The sequence below is a fragment of the Prunus persica genome, chromosome G3 (assembly GCF_000346465.2).
Source record: "Prunus persica cultivar Lovell chromosome G3, Prunus_persica_NCBIv2, whole genome shotgun sequence".
In the NCBI taxonomy this organism is placed as follows: domain Eukaryota; kingdom Viridiplantae; phylum Streptophyta; class Magnoliopsida; order Rosales; family Rosaceae; genus Prunus; species Prunus persica.
Window position 1 is genome coordinate 23,333,540 of NC_034011.1, and position 22,632 is coordinate 23,356,171.

A 22,632-nucleotide genomic window follows, 5' to 3' on the forward strand; every position below is an offset into this window, starting at 1 on the left:
ATGATGGTTTTTATTATTTTCTGACGGTTTTTTACACCTTCTGCGACGATATTTAACAGTCTTTCCCGAAGGAATTTTGCTTTTGCAGCGGTAACAACTGCCACTAAAAGTTGCTAGCTTGTTTGTTTGATTGATGAAAGATAATGAAGCCACCAGATAGATCCAATGCAAGATAATCCAAATCCTAAACATTTTTTTGGGGTGGGAGGGCATCCCGAGACAGAATAAGGACCAGCGAAGGAGGGGCCTGCGACGCCCATTGATCAATGTGATGGGACCAGCGGTGGCCTAACAATAGCCTTCAAAGGAGCTATGTAAATGACCTACAGTCAAGTCAACAATTCAGAAACAGTACACTTCAGTGTATAAGGCAGCATTCAAAACATGTAATGGAACACAAAGATCATACACCAAATGTTTCACCCGCACCGCACAATAAGGAACCTCAAGTGCAAAATCAAAATTTTATACTTAACTACAGAGCATACTATTTGATGACAATCAGAAACAAGTCACAGCAGAGTTGTATGGTATGAAAACACACAATTAATTCAGTCTATAAATTTGATAAAATGTGAAAGCATAATGAGTGCCAAGCTTGCACTTATGCATGCTGCATCAGAATCCAACGAAATGGTATCAATTGAGCCACAAGATCTGTACAACTGCAAACCACATAAGCCATAAATTAGTCAACAAATATTTCCGTTTTTCTAACTTCTTCACTAGCATTTGGTACGAGTTGAGCATAAATCAACCTGAATGAGAATGGATATCTTTCCATGTTTTTTAGGAGTCCCCTTAACTTCTAATGGGCACGATGATCGCACCAACGTCTCTAGCTCATTCTGTTCCTCATCTCGAACAACAATATTTTCAATTTCTGAAGAGTGGGCTACCATGTCTATTACCTGAAGGAACAGCAAAAGCAGCATCAGTGAAATCAAATCAAATGATAATTATTAAAAACAAACTCTATATTACCCGAAATACAGAGAAACATATTTCGAGGCTATGCGTAGGATTCTTTTCTGAAAATGAGTTTGATATAGAAGAAATGAATGGGGGTGTAACTGGCAGGAAAATAAATTAAAAAATGAAGATAAAATAGTTCACAAAAACAATAACCTCAGTCTCATTCATGTGGCGTCTCAACATTTCATTCTATGTTTCAACATTTGAGTATTGAATATAAAAGTGGCTTGCAATTCGACCAAGCTCTGTACAAAAAGTTGCCACTTTTCTCATCAAAGCGCATCATTTTTGCTTTGTCCAGGGCACGTGCAGCATCTGCTATGAGAACTCTTTGCTTTAAACTCAAGGAAGGATCAGCAACAACCTGCAAAATGCAGAAGAAAATATCAATAACCTGAAACAAGCAAAAGCAAATATCAAATACATAAGCACCATTAAAGACAAATGAATTATACAACATGTCCAGGCTGCTAGTCAAGAAAATGTTCAAGAAGGATCAACCAATCAACCATATAGGTAAAGTCAAATCAACATAGAGTACCTCATCCCACCCAATACCATACACCAAAGGATTCAGCCTCATTCTTATGAAAAGATACGTATATCCAAGCCATTCACAAGCTTCCTTGACATTGGTGACAGTACCACGTGCAACCTCTGCATTTAAATTGTCTTTCAAGGAACTTATAAACTGCATAGAGAAAATTTCAAGAACAATAAGGAAAAGTGAATCATCTTAACATATCCTTTAAATTGTCTTTCAAGGAACGAATACCATTGCCTGATAACCTTTCCTGAGTGATTCAACAAACTGGCAGAAAAAAAGTATCAATCAGTTAAATAATCATTCTAATACATACGTTACACAAAAGAGAGCCCAAGGAAAAAGAAACCTTCTTGTAGCATATCTCATTCTGCAATTCAATATGGGCTGTAAAATTCTGCTCACTAATACCAATATATTGCTGTGCGAGGCGCACAGAGCGATAACTAGAAATAAAGAAGAAGAGTCCTGCTTCTGGATTCACTCTCAGAAACTGTAGCAACCTGGGTGGTTATAAAAGAATAATCCACATTAACAAATAAACAAAATAGACTTCAGAGTACGGCATTTAAAGGCCAATAAATACAGACAAAAGATATCATCAGGTGACCAAAATACCTCTAAATAGTTCGGTAGAGTGGCTGAAAGGCCTACAATGCGTATCATTGTCTGTGTAGACTCCACCTGCCACACACATTAAAAAATAAATAAATAAATAAAAAGTAAACCAAAGGTCATAAGCAACTAAATTTTTTGCAAACAATCATAAACTACATAAGTAACATGTAAATTGTAACAGACATCTGATAAACATTTTTAAATATAAACATCCTGCTATCACATTAACCCGAATAAGAAACAGATAATACCTCTCCAACTTTCATGAGCATAAGTTGCAACTGTACAAATGTTCTCAACTAATTTAAATAGGGGGTTAGTTATTCAGCAGAAAGAAGCCAAGATCATTAATAATTCAGTAAAAGTTTACCTGGCGCAAATTTTTCAAGCAACTAGTGCCTCAATTACAGGGCCTCCATCATCATTTAATAGATGCACTTAATCAAAAATTAGGATCTTCACCAACATTGAAAGTGACATGTGACTGCTCTTGTGAGTAATGACATCCCATTTCTCAGGTGTTGCGACTATCATCTGAATAAGAAGAAAGTGAAGCCATTAACGTTTTCATTTTCCTCTTTTGGGTACCAGTTAAAAGCACACAGAGCACACAGAATTTGATAAAAGTGACCTGAGTTTCTTCAAGTTCATTCTTATAAAGTTGCATGTCTCCAGTAAGTTCTCTCACAGTTATATTCAATGGAGATAAGCGATGGCTAAAAGTTGATGTAACTTCTGCAGCTAATGCCTGAAAAAATACATGATAATAAGTAACAAGCCACTATTTCAATGGCTACTTTCCCACCCCAGTGACCCACCAACTCAAAAAAAAGAAAAAGAAAAAAAGGAAGAGAGTTATATAGGGTGGATACCTTCATTGGTGCAACATAAACTATCTTAAATTCATCTTTATGCAAGTAACCGTCTTTGAAGTGCTGTGCAATCTGCCACAGACAATGCCGACTCAGTATCTAAATCTTAGAATGGATGATATACTACCATACTGAATATTTTCAAAAACTAAATAGGTTGAATTCAACATGAAAAGTACTATAAGTACATCATCATGACATAAAAGGAGTCGAACAACTAAGGCAGCCAAAAGCTTGGTTTCCTTGCTTTATTTTGCAAGCTGATATCTTTAACACACTAACCCTCCCAGAAAAATATATACAATACCAGCACATATGACATTACAGCCATCCCCATGCCATTTTAACTATGCAATTAACCCAGATTAACTCATACACAATACAAAAACAAATGTGTGAATTTGAGATCAAGCCAAAGTAGTAAGAGAAAAAGTATGATTACCAAAAATGAGAATAGAAACCCAGGAATAGCCAATCATTTGCATACCTCATGTAGAATAGAAATCATAGCTATGTTTGTTTTGCAAGCTCCTGTTGGAGCACAAACCTGCAAGTAAATGGAAATCATATTCAAGCATATCATATCAGCACTTTCACTGCAATGGTTTGGTATTCACATAATCAACATAATCAATAACTTACTAGTATATTTCCATTAGTGTAATAAATAGTATGAAATATGCGGCTCTGAATACGGTTCAGAGAATTATAACCACGAAAAGCAGCTTCAGCGAATTCATCTAACTCCGTTATCTCAATCTCACAGCAGAGGACAGTAAACAGAAATTGCAATAACCGAAATAGAGGTGAGTAGGTGATAAAAGAAATAGCAAGCAAGGACAATCCTATTTGTTTAACCACCAGAAACGCAAATTATTATGGCTAGTTTATACACTGATAATGTTAATGATAGCAATGATAAACTTAGCAATTCCTATTGATCATGGAAAGCAAAAAAAACATGTCTAGTATTTCAGAGTTATGAGAGCAGCTAGTATCTAAAAAATGTAGGAGATTCCCCCACTCGGGGTCCACTTGTGTGCATTTCCTATTAAGTCATCTCCAATTATCAAATTTAAGTAAGAATATTGAGAACCAGTAAATAAAACTAAAATGATAAACATGCAGTAGAGTGATGGAACTACGAATGGTACCAGCTTTTCCCAGGTTTTCATTTGTGCTGTTGGTGTTGGGGGAATGACCTCCTCATATCCCTTATGATGCTTCCTCACAGTTCCATGACGAAGAGCACGAACTGATCAAGATTAAGGCCCTTCAACAAGCGCTAAGAGATTCCATACGTTTTTCTTTTATGAAGAAAGGGGGAAAACCCGCAGACACCAAACCCCAACGAAACATCAAGCAACAGAGCCCAGGCCAGGCAGGACTCCCCTCAAGCAGAAGCCCGGATCCAAGTTGTGACCCCAAGTAGCCAAACAATCAGCTACAGCATTCCTCTCTCTATATATATATGCTGAAGCTTAATCCTTCCAAACAAATTCATGAGCCTTTTACAGCTACAAACTGATTCTATATGTTTTTGATGATTTATGTGCGAAAAAAAAGAGTGATTAATTAGTTTATTTAGTTTAATACTTTTGAAACTTTGAATTTAAATAGTATAGCCGCCCGGCTATGCTGCAGAATAATTCTTCTCATACAGTATAGCCGGCCGGCTATACTTCTGAAATAGTCTACTTCTAGTGTATAGCCGAACGGCTATACTTTTGAAATATTCGCCCGGCCATCCTTTTCAGATGGTATATAGTTTATAAAATATTAAATACTAATTTTTTTTATAAATTTTTTTTAGTAATTAAGTAATATCTTATCATTTTTTAGTTACTTACAATTGTAATTATGTTTTAATTATTATTTATTTAGTGAATAATTAGTACTTAATATTTTAATTCATTCATAAATTATATTACTTAATAAATAGTAATTAATTTTTTTCTCTAATAAAATATTTAAATGCTAATTATTCACTAACTGAATCATAATTAAAACATAACTACTAATTAAAGTAATTAAAAAAAAGAAATTCATATTATGCTACTTAAAGGTATAGCCGGGCGGCTAGACTTTTGAAACTTTCTATTTTAGAGTATAGCTGACCGGCTATACTTTTGAAACTTTGTATTTAAACAGTATAGCCGACCGGCTATACTCGGGAAACATTATTCTTATAAGCGGCTACACTTCTGAAAAATTCAACTTATAGAGTATAGCCGCGCGGCCATACCCTTGACTTGATATGTAGTTTATAAAAAATATTTAAATATACCCTTGACATGATATGTAATTTTTTTCTTTAATAAAATATTTAAATACTAATTATTCACTAACTAAATAATAATTAAAACAGAAGTACTAATTAAAGTAATTAAAAAAGAGAAGTCCATATTATGATATTTACAGGTATAGCCGATCGGCCATACCTGTGAAACTTTCTATTTTAGAGTATAGCCGCGCGGCTATACGTTTGAAACTTTCTATTTAAAGATTATAACCGGACGGCTATACTCTAGAAATATTCTTATTATAGGGTATAGCCGACCGGCTATAATGTTTTTTAAATAGTATAGCTGATCGGCTATACCTTCTAATTTTTTTAAAAAGAATAAGATATCTGCACGGCTATAATCTTTAAATATATTATAATTATTCACTAAATAAAAGATAATTAAAAAAATAATTACTCATTAAAGTAATTAAAAATGCTAAAATATTACGTAAGAAAATCATTTTATGCTGTATAACCGCGGCTGAACACTAAACCTAATTAGTTGTGGCCTATTTAATGTGGGCCATTTCTTGTTTTGGGCTTTGGACTTTTGAATAGGCTTATTTAGTTGGTATCATGGGTCGACCCATGGGTGTGACCCATTTGGCCCGTTCAGTAGATCCAATACGACGTCGTGGCTCAGAAGACAAAAGAATAAATAAAACTCAAATAACCGAAGCTCCAGAAAGCCCTAAAACCCACCCTGAGATTCATAAAGCTTCTACTTCTTCGCGAACTCAAAGTTTCAAAACCTCACACTCACTCTCTCAGCCACTTTGATTTTCAGTCGAGCAGTAGAAGAAGAAGAAGATGTCTCTACGAGTTTTGAATCCAAATGCGGAGGTGCTGAACAAATCGGCGGCTCTGCACATGAACATCAACGCAGCCAAGGGCTTGCAGGACGTCCTCAAAACCAACCTTGGCCCTAAGGGCACCATCAAAATGTACGGAAGTTGAACTTTTTCTGTATGTTTTCTCATTTTTCTGTCTATTTTATTCTTACGTTTTGCTATATAATGTTTGCAGGCTTGTTGGTGGAGCCGGTGACATCAAGCTCACTAAAGATGGCAACACTTTGCTTAAAGAAATGGTACAGTTCTTTATTCCAAACCCTAGATCTCCGTTTCGTACAGTTGCTTTTGCACACTGTCCGTTTTACCCATTAGTTGTGTAGAGTGTGAAATTAGGGTTTAAGCATTTCTTCATTGGATCAAAATACGAAATGAAGCAGTTTTCACTAGCTGAGGATCTGTTTACTGTTCTAAATTTTTTGAAGTAAACTGTATGTTACTGGATTTGCTTTTGCAAGGACCCAAAGGTGCATTGAACTGTGGTTTAGGGCTTTCTCCAAATGTTTGTATGGATTTGTATGTTAAATTAAGTGTATTTATCCAGCATGTTTCTGCATATGTTTTGTGTTTCCCTATTTTGCTTTGTTTGATGGTGTTCTATCAATTGGTTGCAGCAAATTCAAAACCCAACAGCAATTATGATAGCAAGAACAGCTGTTGCCCAAGATGACATAAGCGGAGATGGCACCACGTCTACTGTCTTATTCATTGGCGAGCTTATGAAACAATCAGAGCGATACATTGATGAAGGTTGGTTCACAATTATCAGTAACCAATGATGGGACAATTTTTCTGATTCTTCATGGAAGGATAAAAGTCTATAGATCCTTGCACCTTGTGGTTCTGCAAAATCCCTCTAGTCAATCTATTTGTTTCGTTTCTTCCTTTTTTGTGTGTACCCATGACAATAGTGAGTTTATGCTTGTTACAGGGATGCATCCACGTGTCCTAGTTGATGGCTTTGAGATTGCCAAAAGAGCAACGCTTCAGTTTATTGAGAAATTTAAAACTCCTGTGGTGATGGGCAATGAGCCTGACAAAGAGATTCTAAAAATGGTAGCTAGGACAACGTTGCGAACAAAGGTATTTGTGTTTTGTTTATTTTATTTATTTCTGTTAAAATGGTTTTGGGCATGGTTCGGTTTACTCCTAGGTTTTCATACTGCTCAGATAAATGGAATTGTTTTACACATTATATGTCATTTGAATCTGACATGTTCCATCGTGCAGTTATATGAAGCATTGGCGGATCAATTGACTGACATAGTTGTTAATTCAGTGAGTGTTTGCGGCTTATTAAGAATGCTTGAAAGTTTGCTATTTCACTTCCCCTTCCATTTTTCCGCTCATTCTATGGAAACCAGAATTTGTAGTGCACCTCTTGCATCTTGATGTGTGACAAATTACGGCTTTTCAAATGACAGGTTCTTTGCATACGCAAACCTGAAGAATCCATTGATCTGTTCATGGTGGAGATTATGCACATGCGACACAAGTTTGATGTTGACACACGCTTGGTATGTTAACATCTTATGTTTTCTATTCTACTTTTCAGATACTCCTTATCTCTTGATGAATATTAAGAGGCAGTCCTATGATAATGGGTTCTCAATCTTCTGCAAAGGTTCTGCAAAAATTTAAGCTTATAGATAATTTTTTTTTTAGAGTTGCAATCTTATATGATAGGCTGTTTATGGTTATGTAAAGTTGTATTTAATCATGTAGATGTAGTGAAGACCTCGGGAGATTGCATGTTATGTTATGAGCGTTACTGCTGGTAGTATAGTGATTCTTTCTATTCATTTTGTTTCTTAGTTCCAAGTTCTGATGATGGAATTGTAAATCATGATATTGCTACCTATATCTAAATTAGGTTTTAATTACTGAGCATGGTGCAAGCTTCATAATAGTGTTTTATTTTTTACTTTTTTACAGAATAGAAAAATCTGCTGTTACCATGTGGTTTCTCAGTTCATTTATGTCCTCTTGTAGGTTGAGGGTCTTGTCCTTGATCATGGTTCTAGGCATCCTGATATGAAGCGATGGGCAGAGAATTGTTACATCTTGACAAGCAATGTATCTTTGGAGTACGAGAAAAGGTAAATATATAGAAGTTTGTTTAAATAATTGTTACGTTTTGCCTTCAATCTCTCTCTCTCTCTCTCTCTCTCTCTCTCTCTCACACACACACACACACACACACACACACACATTCATTTACATAGTTATGTTAGGATGTCTTTATGTAATTGTTTTTGATCCACGTGCATAAAATAGTGGAGATAGTGTTTGCATATGGAGATCTTCATTTCTTTCACAAACAATTGATCTATGTGCAAGAACCATTGTGTTAAGAGTATTTTCGTTTGAAATGTGCTTGCCTTCACCTTTTATTAATACAATATTTAAAATTGAGATAGCAGTCTTCTGGACAGCTGACATCCTCTGCTTTTATGGATATGATTTCCTGATCATCATGAATTTGATGGTTTTCATCTCAGTGAAGTAAATTCTGGCTTTTTCTATTCAAATGCGGAACAGAGAGAAGCCATGGTTTTAGCTGAAAGGCGTCAGGTTGATGAAAGAGTTAGAAAAATCATTGAGCTGAAAAATAAGGTCGAGTGTTGTTATTCATGCTGTATCTGTGATATTGATGTAGCACCCTAGCATATCTTGCATTACGGATTCTGAAATATTTCCTGTACTTGGTGATTTGCAGGTTTGTTCTGGTAATGATAATAATTTTGTCGTTATCAATCAGAAGGGAATTGATCCCCCATCTTTGGACCTTCTCGCTAGGGCAGGGGTAAGTCATAGATCGTTATTGCACATTTGTGTCCAATTATTTTTCAAAATATCTTTTTATATTCCCATTTACCTCTGGTCAAATGTGCATGAATTGTGTAAGTACTAAAGTATCTCTTTGGGAAAGATCTTGGAGACCCTTCCAAAACTATATTCTTGTAATACACAAAGGAAAACAATATTGAAAAACGTCTTCGCAGCTTAATGGTTCTACATCTTTTATCTTTAATAATCTCCACCTATGGGGAGCATGTTACAAGAAGTTCCATTATGCTCCAATGTTTTTGCCAAATTTATGGAGTTATGATTATGAGAGAGAGACTTGACATTATTGCATTGAAGTTATGATTTAACATCATTCATGTTTTTGATAGACCACTGGACATGTTGTGTACGCTATAAACATTTCAATTTGAATTGAGAGGGCCAGATATGCATCGCAGCTATTTTTATGATTTGTTGTTGTTTTCTTCTTGTTTGGTATTTTTTCTAATCCCGTGGTTTCGTAGATTATTGCCCTGAGAAGAGCAAAGAGGAGGAATATGGAACGGTTGGTTTTGGCTTGTGGAGGGGAGGCTGTAAACTCAGTAGATGATTTAACTCCTGATTGCCTTGGTTGGGCTGGACTTGTATATGAGCATGTCCTTGGTGAAGAGAAGTATACATTTATTGAAAATGTGAAGAACCCTCATTCTTGCACAATCTTAATCAAAGGTACTCCATTGGTAGTTTCACTTTATTTCCATATATAATTTTTGCCTTTTTTCTTTTGTAATTTATCTTGCACCCATCTCATGGTAATGCTTACATGATTTAAATTGTTCTATTGCCTTCGGCAAGTCCTGTGGGAATGTAATCCTTATTGCCCACTTTTAATGGTGCAGGGCCTAACGACCATACAATCGCCCAGATTAAGGATGCTGTTCGTGATGGCCTGAGGGCAGTCAAAAATACAATTGAAGATGAAGCTGTCATCTTAGTAAGTTTGAGTTAGAAATTCCTAGGAAATCTTCCCATCATATTCTTATCTTTTTCCTCTTTTGTTTTGAATTGTGCCGCCTTCTCCATGTTGTAATGCTTTGGGCGTAAGTTTGGTTTCTGGTATACATGTCAGCTTGTGATTTTTGTATGTTTCTCATATGTGTCTCAGGGTGCTGGAGCTTTTGAAGTTGCAGCCAGACAACATTTAGTAAATGAAGTAAAGAAAACTGTTCAAGGGGTAATTGAATATTTTCCTAAATTTTCTCATAGGAAATACTTTTAAGCACCTCATCTTTTCTCAGCCTTTATTGCTCTCACATTGACATACTTGGAACAGCGAGCTCAACTTGGTGTTGAAGCTTTTGCTGATGCTCTCCTTGTGGTGCCCAAAACACTTGCTGAGAACTCTGGCCTTGACACGCAAGATGTGATAATTGCTCTTACGGTATACTTCTTTGAAAGTTCCTCACTTTTTCATTTGGTTATCTTTCTTGAGGTGATTGAAAAATAATCATGTATGTGGATGCTTGTTCAGGGAGAGCATGATCGGGGAAACGTCGTGGGATTAAATCACCACACTGGAGAACCCATTGACCCACAAATGGAGGGTATCTTTGACAACTACTCTGTGAAGCGACAAATTATAAACTCAGGGTATGGCGCATGATTGTAAAAAAGATTTCCTTATTTTTTTCATTAATCCTAGATTATTTTTGTAAGCTTTTTCTGTTTTATATATCTCACTGACGTTCGTTTATTCTAATGCAGACCCGTAATTGCATCTCAATTGTTGTTGGTTGATGAAGTAATTCGTGCTGGACGCAACATGCGGAAGCCAACTTAGCTTCAGCGGATGCTTTTGGCTAGCTGAAGCTTCTCTTTTTGTATTCAGTGCAATGAATTGATTGAAAGTTGAAACTAGCTTCATGTAACTGACTGAGGGCAGTTGTGTTGAGGATTGTTAGAGGGAATCTGTATTTGCATCTGCTGTGGAATTTTCTTATGAATGAGGAATTTGTGTAATATACATCTAGTTTGGCTGAATGTTTCGAGCTGTTCTTATTTTCCACTCCTTTTTTAGGTTGAATCGGTTCAACCAGGGTGGAGGAGAATTATATGATTTTGGTTGGGCCTGTGTCCTATGAAATTTTAACTATTAATAGAATTTTCGAGTTATTGCTCTTTGTATTAATTATAGAATAATATACAACAAATAATGAACGGTTCCAATATTAATATCATCAATGCCAAGAGATAAATACAGAGTGCTGCTAAACAAACTCTAAAATTAACTGAGTACACCTTATGATTTAAGTACACCTTAATATTTTAATTAAAATGTAAAATTAACTAAGTATACTCTATAAAACTAATAAAAATACTCATGGTACACTCTAATATTTGTAGCATTATTTTATAGTTGATTTTCAGCTTGATTTTTTTAATAGTATTTATAAATCTTTGACTTTTCATATAGATTTATGCTTTTAATAAAACTATTGACACTTTTTTTGCAATTCCAAGTTCTTGCAATCACCACATCTTTCGTTAAAAACACAATAGGACAAGCAATCTCTTGATTAGAGTTGAATATAGTTAATAGAGTATACTTATTAAAATTATATTTGTTTCACAATTCCATATCTTTTTTTGTCATTTTATATTAGAGTAAATCAGTAATTCAATATATACTTTTATAGTAGGATGTACTCAGTTAATTTTAAGGTTCTTTTAACAGCACTTTATATATATATGTGTGTGTGTGTGTGTCACCATTCAAGGCTTTTCATAATTTAGCCATCCACTGGAGAACCCCATGTATAACAATTAATTAGCCAAGAAACAATTTTGCTAGTGTGTGTTTTTACGTGTATTATAACTAAATAATGCCAGTACTGGCCGGCAAAATTACTCGACGAAAATAGATCTGTATGAAATCTTTAGTAAATTCATAAGTTTCATTCGAAAATGCTTCATACACCACTCCCGTTCATTGGCTGAACCACAGAAGAAAACAAAATCATGCAACTTAAGAATTTGTGAAAATATGAACCAAGTGATGATTAGCATATCCGCTTTGAAGAAAAAAAATGTCGCCAGAATACGTGATAACAAAAAAAATTCTACGACAATGCTCGGTTTCTGTTGCGAGGCACGAGCTCAGCCTTTTGCAGACACTTTCCCATCTTGTTGAAGCATGTAGTCTCTCTTCATTTCCTCCAAGACGTCATCGTTAGTGCTGCAAAAATCAAAACAATGTGAGGATGCTTGCATATTCAATTATCTGTAGGAAACAACATGTGTTGGCACAAGTATATATTTTCCTAAAGTCAACTCCAAATTCGTTCCTCTTACTCAAAGACTATAAGAAAGAGGTTGATGCAATAACAAGCAACAAAACAACATGCCCCACATCACTGCATTGACCATTCCTTCAGCTCTCTCTTCATGCTCTCTCAAGCAAATGCAAGAACAGATGGGATACTTTTCTTTTCTGTCCTACAACTAGAACATTTTCCTGTCTACCTACAATTGAGTGCCAAAATCTAAACATTTAAAACGTAGGTTCAAACAGATGGCATAAGAAGTTGCCCTTGATGCCTCTACTGTTCCTATGGCTGGTGAACATTGCAATATTACGAAGCTAATCAGTTGAAAATTGGACTGAAAAACAATCCATGGAACACAGTGCCTAGCATTCTAATCTCACAAAACATTCTGCAGTTTCTGTATTTCTGGTCCCTACAAACACTAGGAAAACCAAATGCAAACAACCCAAAAACTAAATGTAATTACAAAGTTTAAAGAAAAATGGTCGGAAATGAATAAGGCAGATAATGCCATATCTATCCAAACCACACAACTCAGCCCTAAGGCAGATAACGCCTTATGAACTCAAACACTGCCACCATCTTTGCAGTATCTCATGATCTAAATACCACTCTACCACCTCAACTGCCTCCCACTTATGTAAACTATGACTAATATGATACATTAGGTCCATTTCTAAAAAGCAAGTCCAGACTAAACCAACACATAACAGATAGAGAGCCAAATAATTTATTGAGTTAATACCAAACTAGCAAGCATCACAAGAAGTCTCGATAAAATCTGATCAATTTTGAAAGTCTGATATTCTCGATCGAAAACGGCCGCAAGAGCAAATCAACATTCATACAGGCCAGTTTAAACAACACTACTGTTGGTAACATTTAACGATGTGAAATTTATAAGACCCTGTTTTAAAATCTACAATAACATTAAAATAAATTAATAATCTTTTCCATTTTTGTTGTGAAAAATGAATGATCAGAGGGATATTAATAGACGAATTGGGGCTTACAATTGGTGAAGGCACTCGTTTAATTCCTTAGCTTGTTGCCGACACTGCCAAACCACAGAAATGGTTCTCCCATAAGAGCATTCCGCATACTTGGACGCCAAATCCTTGCATTCCTGCAACGCCTTCTGCTTCATTTTGCTCCGCAATGCTGTGGACCATTAATTTACAAACCAAATTACACAACTTTTGTAGCACAAAATGAAAAAGAAAAAAGAAAAATAATAGTTCTTGAGCCCTAGCGTTTGAGCTTTGAATACATTTATACCTTCTTCTACCTTCTTTTTCACGTGATTCTCACGTGCTTGCTGTATGTATCCCATTCAGCACTCTCTCTGATTCTCTCTAGCTTTTTGGGTCTCAACCACTGAAGACGATGGACTTCGCTGCCGAGGATCGACTCGAGTATTGTTTCACAGTAACAAGAGTGGCTGATCGCTCACCGGCGGGTGACAATATTAAATGTCAAGGTCTAACTGCTAGGGCTTTGGGCTCCATGTGGGCTTTTCTAGCCCATATTCTCACTGAATATGGCCCAATCCTTTTTTTTATTTTATTTTTTTTAAAAAAAAGAAATGGCAGATTATTTATTTATTTATTTATTTTAAAACCATGGCTTTTGAATGGAACTTATATAAATTGATATAAATTGGAGTATAGTTCGAGTACAATTTATGTGTATATGTATTATTTTCACATGTCTAGACAAAGTGTTGAAATGGCACCTAACATGGGATCTACTAAGGTTTTATTTTATATAAAAATAAATTGGATACCAACTAAGCTAAGGAGATAATTTGTGGTGTGATTAGTCTTGGTCTAACTGACCTATGATTGATCCCTAACCTTTTCAAATTGTGGTTGATATAAGGCCATACCAACATGGTTGCTTCTTTTGGTGAAGCCCTTTTGTGATAGCCTTTGATTTGTTTGCTTGATTACATCCTCATATTAATTGGTTGGCTTAATTTGACAACATCCTCATATTAAGTTAGAGCTCATGAGCCTGTGTCTTGAATTTGCTTGATGATAACATACTAAAGTAGGAAATAAGAACCAATGCGGTGACAAAAGTGTAAAATTACAAATATAATAAGTATGAAGGGAAGATACATATTAGATAAGTTGGTCAAAACAGTGTATTCGTCTCCTTACACGAAAGTTCAAGGCCGTATCCATAACGCAAAACATTTATATTCGTCAAAAATGCATATTTGACCAAATCAAGCAAGGCATTAAACTCACATTTAAGCATGAAGGTGATCTTCACCAAATCCCAATTATTGAACATTTGACTTAACTGGAAAGAAAAGGCAAAAAAAAAAAAAAAGGGTCAGAACCACCACGTTAAACGGTGCGTGAATCTTGTTGCCACGCATTAAAAAAGATTTAAGATTTTTGGACACCGTCAAGTCCGTCCGTCAGTCCCCACAAGACTCAACTTCACAACTCACAACTCACAACGCACGCAGCAGCAATAATATCAACGACACGACGACAGTCAACGAAATGCAAGGTTAGGGATTGCGTTGACCGTCAACGCCAGCGTGGTCACTCCAAAACAAAGACTCCACGGAATCTCCGCCACCCACCACGTGTCTCGTTCCCATTGGACCAACCTCTCTCCCCTTCCTCGTCGCGACCATTTTTAAGCCCCCAACCGGATTCCCATTTTCCATTTTACGAGCTTAGATTAGATCTTCTTCCTTGTGGACCAGAAAGGTACGAAGCTACTTCGCTAGGGTTAGCTTAGGGTGCTTCTGATTTTGTTTCAATTTTTATTTTTTCTTGTTGATCTACTGTGTTTATGATGACTGTTTGTCTGAGATCTAGGGTAACGATTTCTTTGTTCTTTTATTTGGGTGCTTATGGATGTATGTTTTTGTTGTTGGATCTGGCTTGATTTAAGCTGTATATAGTTGGTTTGACCCAGGATCGATAAGATTTCTAGTTATGGCTTGTTTGGTTTCTTCAATTTCAATATAAATGTGTTTTGAAAGAGAAAAATTTTATTAATTGGGGTTTAAAAAATAAAGCGTGGAAGTTACTATTTCACTAAGTTGGGAGTGAGATTATTGCTGTATACTGATTTTGTGATAATAGAATTAGAATTCCTGATCTGTTTGGTTGCCACGAAATTCATGTAGGACTGAAGTTGGCATTTAAATTTTTTTATTGTAGGTTTTGATGAAGTTATTATGTTTTTACCCAACCGTACATAATTGAACTATGGTATGAGTGTAAACTTCCACAGATCTGAGTAACCATTTGATAGTCTGATTCTCTCTTTCTAGTTTTGTATGTAACTAATATAATTTATGCTGTGATGTTTGGTTCTCTAGTGGATTATGTGGTATGCTTGTCCTTGTGTATGCATGTAGATCATGCATTTAATTCACGTTTGTTGAATTAATACCCAGGTTTGATAATTACTTACACATAGCAAAGATGTCGCCAACTGATTCTTCACGTGAGGACAATGTGTACATGGCAAAGTTGGCCGAACAGGCTGAACGCTATGAGGAAATGGTTGAATTTATGGAAAAAGTTGCAAAGACCGTTGATGTTGAGGAACTAACTGTGGAGGAAAGAAACCTCCTTTCTGTGGCCTATAAGAATGTGATTGGGGCTAGGAGAGCTTCATGGAGAATCATTTCTTCCATTGAGCAGAAGGAGGAAAGCAGGGGTAATGAGGATCATGTTGCAATTATCAAGGAATATAGGAGCAAGATCGAGACCGAGCTGAGCAAGATCTGTGATGGTATCTTGAATCTTCTTGAGTCACATCTCATTCCATCTGCCTCATCTGCTGAGTCCAAGTCTTCTATTTGAGATGAAAGGTGATTACCACAGGTACCTTGCTGAATTTAAGACTGGAGGCGAGAGAAAGGAAGCAGCTGAGAGCACCCTGTTGGCTTACAAGTCTGCTCAGGTTGGTTTCAGCTTGCCGTTCTGCCAGTTTCAGTTTTTAATTGTATTGTCATTTTTGTGGAGATCGTGAAGCTTATGTTGTGTTGTTTGATGCAGGACATTGCCCTTGCTGAGCTTGCTCCAACGCACCCAATAAGGCTTGGGCTTGCACTTAACTTCTCAGTCTTTTACTATGAAATCCTTAACTCACCAGACCGTGCGTGCAATCTGGCAAAACAGGTTTATTTTCAAGGCTTTATACTTGCTATTTATTTTCTGTTTTTCTGTATCTGTGTATGATTGTTTACATGATTGCATCCTAGTCTCTGTAGTCTGGCCTAATTCTTTCAATGGTTATTGATTACATAGGCATTCAATATACATCGGTTTTTTTCTTTCTAGTTTACATGTTCCTTTATGAAAGTTTTAGGTCCCAATGATGGATTTTTAGTGCAGCTGGCATTTGCTTGATCAATGAGAAATCTTTTTTTCCTAAAGGCCATTGGTTGCAACTTTCTTTGAGAATGTTATAGGTTGTCTATAAGTTTTGGAAAAGCCTTTGTTGTACTTTGCTTTGTCTGGTTATGTCTCTTGAGAAATGCTGAATAGTTGCCGATTAAGCACTACGAGAAATATTCTCTCAACCCCGAGAACACCGCCCATCAGATTTTTACCACTTTCAGAATAATGATTAATGTATTTGGACAAGAGTTGGCGTGTAGTGAATATACTTTCTGGATGTGAACTTTTGAATGCTCTATTTTGTAATTTTACTACATGGATTAGCTATCATGTTCTATATTGTATTTTGACATGCTCTATTATCTGTATGTGAATGCTGTGCATTATCTTACTTGAGGGGTTGTTTAGCCATTCTGGAGTTCACCATATGAAGTTATATGTGTTTTACTTTTTGACATCAAGTTCTTAAATGAAATTGTCTTTACTCTTTGGTAAATGATGTTTGGTCTCGCTTCAGGCTGAATTTAGGTTTTGTAAGTGTTAAAATAAACGTCAGAATTGGATGTTTAATGTGTTCCTTTTTACCTGCTCAGGCTTTCGATGAGGCTATTTCCGAGCTTGACACATTGGGTGAGGAATCATACAAGGACAGTACTTTGATCATGCAACTTCTCCGAGACAATCTGACACTCTGGACTTCTGATATCACGGTATCTCTCTCTCTCTCTCTCTCTCTCTCTCTCTCTCTCTCCCCCTCTTTTTCTTTGTATCCAGGTGCATAATTATGTATGAATGTTCGTAATAGGATGTGTATGCATGTATTTACTGTGAACCCTTTGTTTGGCGCATTCATTTTTAAAATCCATTAAAGATTTTTCCTCTGTTATCGTGTCCATGGATGGATCACTTGTTAGAGTCCTTAAAATTTGCTGCTCACTGGATATGATTGGTGGTAGTTCTTACATTTACTCCAAAAAGGGAGAAAAGCAAGGGGACAATAAGATTGGATGTGTCACTATAATATTCTCATCTACCTGTGATGCAACCAATCATTTCACTTTTGCATTCTTGCAAAGCCGTCTGATGAGCTTTTCTTTTTCTCAAGTTCCCCCCATCAATGTTTGTTTATTTTGGTCGATAAAATGTAATTGTTTATCTGGTATTTTAGGATGATGCCGGGGATGAAATCAAGGAAGCATCAAAGCGTGAATCAGCTGAAGCTCAGCAGTAACAAGGCGCTGTTTCATAGGATTTGTATTGTGTACCTTTATCTTGGGACCTTTGTAATAGATGCCATGTGGTTGTAGCAGAATTTCTCTATGAACTTGACGATCTTGAGTGCTGCTGCACTCAAAGTTGAAATATTCCAGCTTAGGGTTGGAGTATTCCAAGGGATCGCAAAATTGTTTTTCTTATAATTGGCGAGAAGAATTTGCTTCAGTGCTTTGCGTGCTGCGCTATATGATTTAGTGTTAAAAAGTAGTGGTTTCAAATGTTTCTTTCTTCTGATTTGCAATGTTGCGAAGATGTGATGTTTTGTATTTTTGCCTCTATTGGAGTGTGTTTTGGTGCGATAGGATTGTGCCAAAGCTAAATCCGATTCACTTGACAATCAAGTGCCGCCAAGTACTTCGAATTTGAAAAGGAAAAGAAATTCAAATAAATTGTTTTTTCTTGGATTAAGTGGGGTTTATTCCCTTCTTTTGTTACTAGATTAAGAGGCCTCGTGCCTAATTTGTGTAGAGTTTAATTAACACAACTAAGCTCCTTTCATCTCCAACAAAAAATGATTGTAAGCTGTAAGCCATTGAAAAAGAGGAAATTTACTACGTTCAGTTTTTTCTTTAGTAAATTTCATATCAAATTAAAAAGGTTAAGGTTTACTACTTTATTCAGGTTTAGTATACAAATTACGAGACAACTGTGTCCATTCGGAGATGAGTATACGTTACATAGTTGCATTATTAATACAAGAAAAACTGTGTCCACAATGGTTTCATAGTTGTATTATTAGGTCAACAATAGGCCAAAAAATTATAGGATCCCTCTACTTCTTATAAGGAGGCATGGGTCAACGGAGCCTAGCTTAGTGGGAGCCTAGTTTAGTGGGAAATGGTCTTGAAGACTAGAAGTTTCAGATTCGAACCTTGTGACATCTTAGTTGTGTGTGTGTGAGAAACTTCCCTACAAGTGTGTGTGTGTGAGAGAAACTTCCCTCCCTTGTAGTTTAGACTATTACTTGTACTAGAAGGGGAAAAAATAAATATAAAAAAAAAATAAAAAAAAAGGCGTACGTTCCGACTTTGAGAGACTAGAGGTTTATCGAGGAAGAAGATTTCTACCTATCCATTCCACACCCAGGAGGATGGAACATTGGTTGGAGCTGGTCTTAGAATTTTTGATATCACTAGTAGCCTGCATAATCTGTTTTATACTAGATCACTCATTAATCAATCAAGAAAAGTTGCTCACCAGCTAAACCTACATTAGAAAGAAGGTTTCTTGTAACGCGAGGGAGAAATGGGCTAGGGTTGTTGTTACAACGTTTGGAGTTATATTTCCGTACCATCGCCTAACTAGAATGTTGCTCTTGCTCACTCTTGATTTTATAGGCCGCAAGATCTCTATCTTTGCTAGAAGGATGCGAAGAAATTTCGTTACACGAAAACTTGGTTCCCAATAAGAGAGTAGCAGTATGAGCAGGTGGTCCAAACAAGTCCCGGAAGATATCACGCAATCGATTCTGCAACACTCCATATCAGATTATGTACGATGCAAGGCAGTGTGCCATTCTTGGAGAGCCTCTGTTGACATGGCAATTGCCACCAAGCATAGCCCTCCTGCTCCCCAACATCCATTGCTTATGGTCTGCTCTCACCTTTCGTGCTTGAGAGACCATTGCTTTATAAGTCCAAGTGTTGACCCGAAAACAACTCACAAGAAAGCAATAATACCAGATTATATTGTCGCCGCTTACAACAACATGATGATTGTAGCTTTAGATAAGGCTGGTGAAGAAGTCGAATGGCTAAGAATTTTTTTGAAGGATATACCAATTTCGCCTAAGCCTGTAATGGCTGTTTGTATACATTGTGATTGTATGGCTGCTCATGCAAGGGCTAAAAATAATGTATACAATGGAAAGTATAGACATATTAGACGAAGGAGTAATACAATCAAGCAGTTGCTCTCAAATGGAGTAATTTCCATTGACTATATAAGGTCAAAACAAAATCTTGCTCATCTACTTACAAAAGGCTTGTCAAAAGAGCAAATTAAACGAACATCGAAGGGAATGGGATTAAAGCCAATTCAATAAATGAATCGGCCTAACGGAAACCTAACCTAGCTGATTGGAGATCTCATGGTCTAGGTTCAATAGGCAAATTGGTTAGGCATGGTTCAAATGAGCTAACACACTTATATCTCATTCATATGATGGAAAGAAGTGTGTCATCTGTAAGAAGTCTATTAGGGTACGAAAGTTTAATGATGTTGATTTCTTGAAATCAAGAGGAATATGGCAGACTATTCTTAGTCAACTTTACCTATGTAGGAGTAAATGTGGGGTCGCATTTATTAGATTGAGATGGCTAAATTCTCTAAATCTCCTATGAATCCAGGACTTGTTTAAAAACAAAATGAACACAAACGTATGAATAAGTGGTATGTTAAGATATAACATATGTGATACTTGTTGTCTTGGTTTACTACCATAGGTGAACAGTTCAAGATTTAATATTGACTGTGTCACCTAGTAAATCCGATAAGTATTCACTAGGGTAGGTTCAAGTCCAAAAGACACATCTCCTTATGTGTGTTATATCTACGTTTTCTCTCAAATATGCACGTTATAATTTTCCTATACAAATGTCGGGTATTGTTAGAGTTCTTGTATAGGAAAATACACTTTCATTTAGTCCGACATTAGAAGGGAGTTGTTTCCTTTCATGGTTTATAAGCACCAACACTTTAGAAATACTAAATAGGACATGGGCCTATTAGAGGCAAAGTTGGGCCTCATCTTGGTTTGGACTTGGAATATATATATATTTAATTGTCAAAAGATGGGCCTTGGGCTCTATTGACTTAATTATTGTTTCTTTTTATTAATTAGATATTCGTTTTTAGATCAAATCATTATCTGAAATTCCAATATATGTTTAAACAATTATTATAATTGTTGGATGAAGAGGTAATATTGTGATGTAGAACAGATGACAGATTTTATCGCGGTTGAGCTAGAAAAAGGACATAGCGGGAATTTGCAGATTTGTTGTCCGAGCTCCGATTAGGACGCAAAATACCATTTCGGAAAGGGAACGACGCCACAAGTCAAACTCACAGTTTTGCTATGATGTACGATGGATTTTGGCATTCTTAGGTCGTTTGGCCTTCCAAAATTACATTCAAAGTTTCGCAGTTAATTCTCCGAATAAATTCTGTTTTTCAGTTTCGGAGTTACGTAGTTAAGTCTCCAAATTAATTCTGTTTTTCAGTTTTAATGTAATAACTCCCCTAGCAGTTTAAGGGTTGAGCGTTGTGTATTTAAACAGGTTTGTCTGACGTTTCTGATTATCTCAGATTTTAATACAATTATCCCAAGAGAATTCCTCTTAATTTCTAGTGGAATTCAGATTTCTTGTTACTCAAGGTTTCGCTTGAAACCTTTGTTGCTTGTGCTGTGTCATATTGACAATTCGTCCAAACCAGAAGATATAGAATTTGGAATTGCATTATTATTCTCACACATAAATACTTCTTGAGAGAAAGCATATCACTATTCGCCAGAAATCAATGCCAGAGTACTTAGGCTTTGATTTGTGATAGTATAATGTCTAAAGGACACTGCAACACTGCAGGACTCTATCATCTAATCCAAGTCAATAATTTGGAATTTATTCTATTGCTGTATTGATTTGATTAGATATATAGAATATATTTAATATTGTTCTATTATGTTATTTGGTTATATTTTGATTGTTCTCCAACAGATAATAGATTACTTAATTAGAAAGTAATTAGAGCTTCATTTGTAATTAATTAGATAAATAAAAATCAGAAAATTCCAGAGCTTGGTTTACATTTCTTTCTTCTCTCTCTCTCTCTCTCTCTCTCTCTCTCTCTCTCTCTCTCCCCTGCCACGGTTATCAATAAAAACATCTAGTATTTTATTTCTTTTGCTTCCAAGTAAAGTGAGGAAAAGAAAAAAAAAAGGGTTTCAGCGTGATTGTTTGTTTCTAATAAAGCCTCCATTTGGGGTATTGAATTTAAGTGGTTTATTTATTTTTTATTATTTGCTACCGGATTAATAGGTCAATACTACTCATGTCTACTTATCCAACTATGCTCTTCTTTAATCTCCAGCAAAAAAAGAAAAATTGTAGGCTAAGCCTTGTAGGTGGTAAAGTTTTGTTTTTCATATCAAATTGGAAGAGGACAAGAAGGTTTAACTTCATTCAGGTTTAACATACAAAAACTACAAGAAAACCGTGTCCATGTAGGTTTCATAATTGTATTAGTAAACATAGGCTAAGAAATTAGGGATCTCTCTATTTCTTATAAATAGGCGTTCTGACTTTGAGAGGTTGAAGGTTTATCGAGGAAGACGAAGATTTCTGTGCATCCATTCTAGACCATGATGGAATATTGTTTTTGGTTGGACCAAGTTTTAGATCTTTTGATATCATTACAAGTGGCCTACATGATCGGTACTGGACTACTAAATAAGTGTTTCACTAGATACATTAGAAAGAAGGTTTCTTTTAACACAAGGGAGAAATGGGCTAGGGTTGCTGTTAGAGCGCTTGGAGTTATATTTCCATACTTTCGCCTGACAAGAATGTTGATCTTGCTGACTCTCGATTTTATCTGCCGCAAGCTCTCGATCTCTGCTGGAAGGGTGCGAAGAAATTTCGTTACACGAAAACTTGGTTCCTGGATAAAGAAGGGCAGCATCAGCAAGTGGTCAGAACAAGTTCCTGAAG

General features: G+C 36.0%; 4 protein-coding genes and 1 long non-coding RNA gene across 8 annotated transcripts; 2 read left to right on the top strand and 3 right to left on the bottom strand.

Annotated features, from left to right (window-relative positions):
* On the bottom strand, nucleotides 1-2,547 carry LOC18781931. 4 transcript variants are annotated; one of them, XR_002270579.1, is made up of 8 exons: nucleotides 2,508-2,547; nucleotides 2,138-2,203; nucleotides 1,869-2,022; nucleotides 1,751-1,786; nucleotides 1,517-1,632; nucleotides 1,129-1,339; nucleotides 759-911; nucleotides 1-665 (listed from the first exon to the last, which is right to left on the bottom strand). It is a non-coding gene; the product is annotated as an uncharacterized LOC18781931 (long non-coding RNA). The 4 variants fall into 4 exon arrangements; XR_002270577.1 differs by having other exon boundaries at nucleotides 1,517-1,666; XR_002270578.1 differs by lacking the exon at nucleotides 1,751-1,786 and having other exon boundaries at nucleotides 1,517-1,666.
* LOC109946250 (DExH-box ATP-dependent RNA helicase DExH14-like) lies at nucleotides 2,652-4,522 on the bottom strand. Its single transcript, XM_020560101.1, has 5 exons — nucleotides 4,164-4,522; nucleotides 3,652-3,768; nucleotides 3,497-3,556; nucleotides 3,010-3,081; nucleotides 2,652-2,885 (listed from the first exon to the last, which is right to left on the bottom strand). Exons 1-5 carry the CDS (start codon nucleotides 4,182-4,184, stop codon nucleotides 2,652-2,654), a joined length of 504 nt encoding a protein of 167 aa, XP_020415690.1. The 5' UTR covers nucleotides 4,185-4,522.
* LOC18784073 (T-complex protein 1 subunit zeta 1) lies at nucleotides 5,977-11,125 on the top strand. The gene is made up of 15 exons (XM_007215617.2): nucleotides 5,977-6,240; nucleotides 6,323-6,386; nucleotides 6,762-6,897; nucleotides 7,079-7,230; nucleotides 7,378-7,425; nucleotides 7,572-7,664; nucleotides 8,140-8,246; nucleotides 8,649-8,763; nucleotides 8,867-8,953; nucleotides 9,462-9,666; nucleotides 9,837-9,931; nucleotides 10,103-10,171; nucleotides 10,271-10,378; nucleotides 10,469-10,587; nucleotides 10,702-11,125. The coding sequence occupies exons 1-15, from the start codon at nucleotides 6,107-6,109 to the stop codon at nucleotides 10,775-10,777; spliced, it is 1,608 nt and encodes a 535-aa protein (XP_007215679.1). The 5' UTR covers nucleotides 5,977-6,106; the 3' UTR covers nucleotides 10,778-11,125.
* LOC18782353 (uncharacterized protein DDB_G0275933) lies at nucleotides 11,856-13,714 on the bottom strand. Its single transcript, XM_007215130.2, has 3 exons — nucleotides 13,542-13,714; nucleotides 13,277-13,424; nucleotides 11,856-12,172 (listed from the first exon to the last, which is right to left on the bottom strand). Exons 1-3 carry the CDS (start codon nucleotides 13,594-13,596, stop codon nucleotides 12,094-12,096), a joined length of 282 nt encoding a protein of 93 aa, XP_007215192.1. The 5' UTR covers nucleotides 13,597-13,714; the 3' UTR covers nucleotides 11,856-12,093.
* On the top strand, nucleotides 14,870-18,183 carry LOC18781904 (14-3-3-like protein A). The gene is given in 6 exon segments (XM_020559371.1): nucleotides 14,870-14,995; nucleotides 15,694-16,092; nucleotides 16,094-16,205; nucleotides 16,301-16,423; nucleotides 17,239-17,355; nucleotides 17,814-18,183. Coding segments are annotated over 5 exon segments (786 nt in total). The 5' UTR covers nucleotides 14,870-14,995; nucleotides 15,694-15,721; the 3' UTR covers nucleotides 17,877-18,183.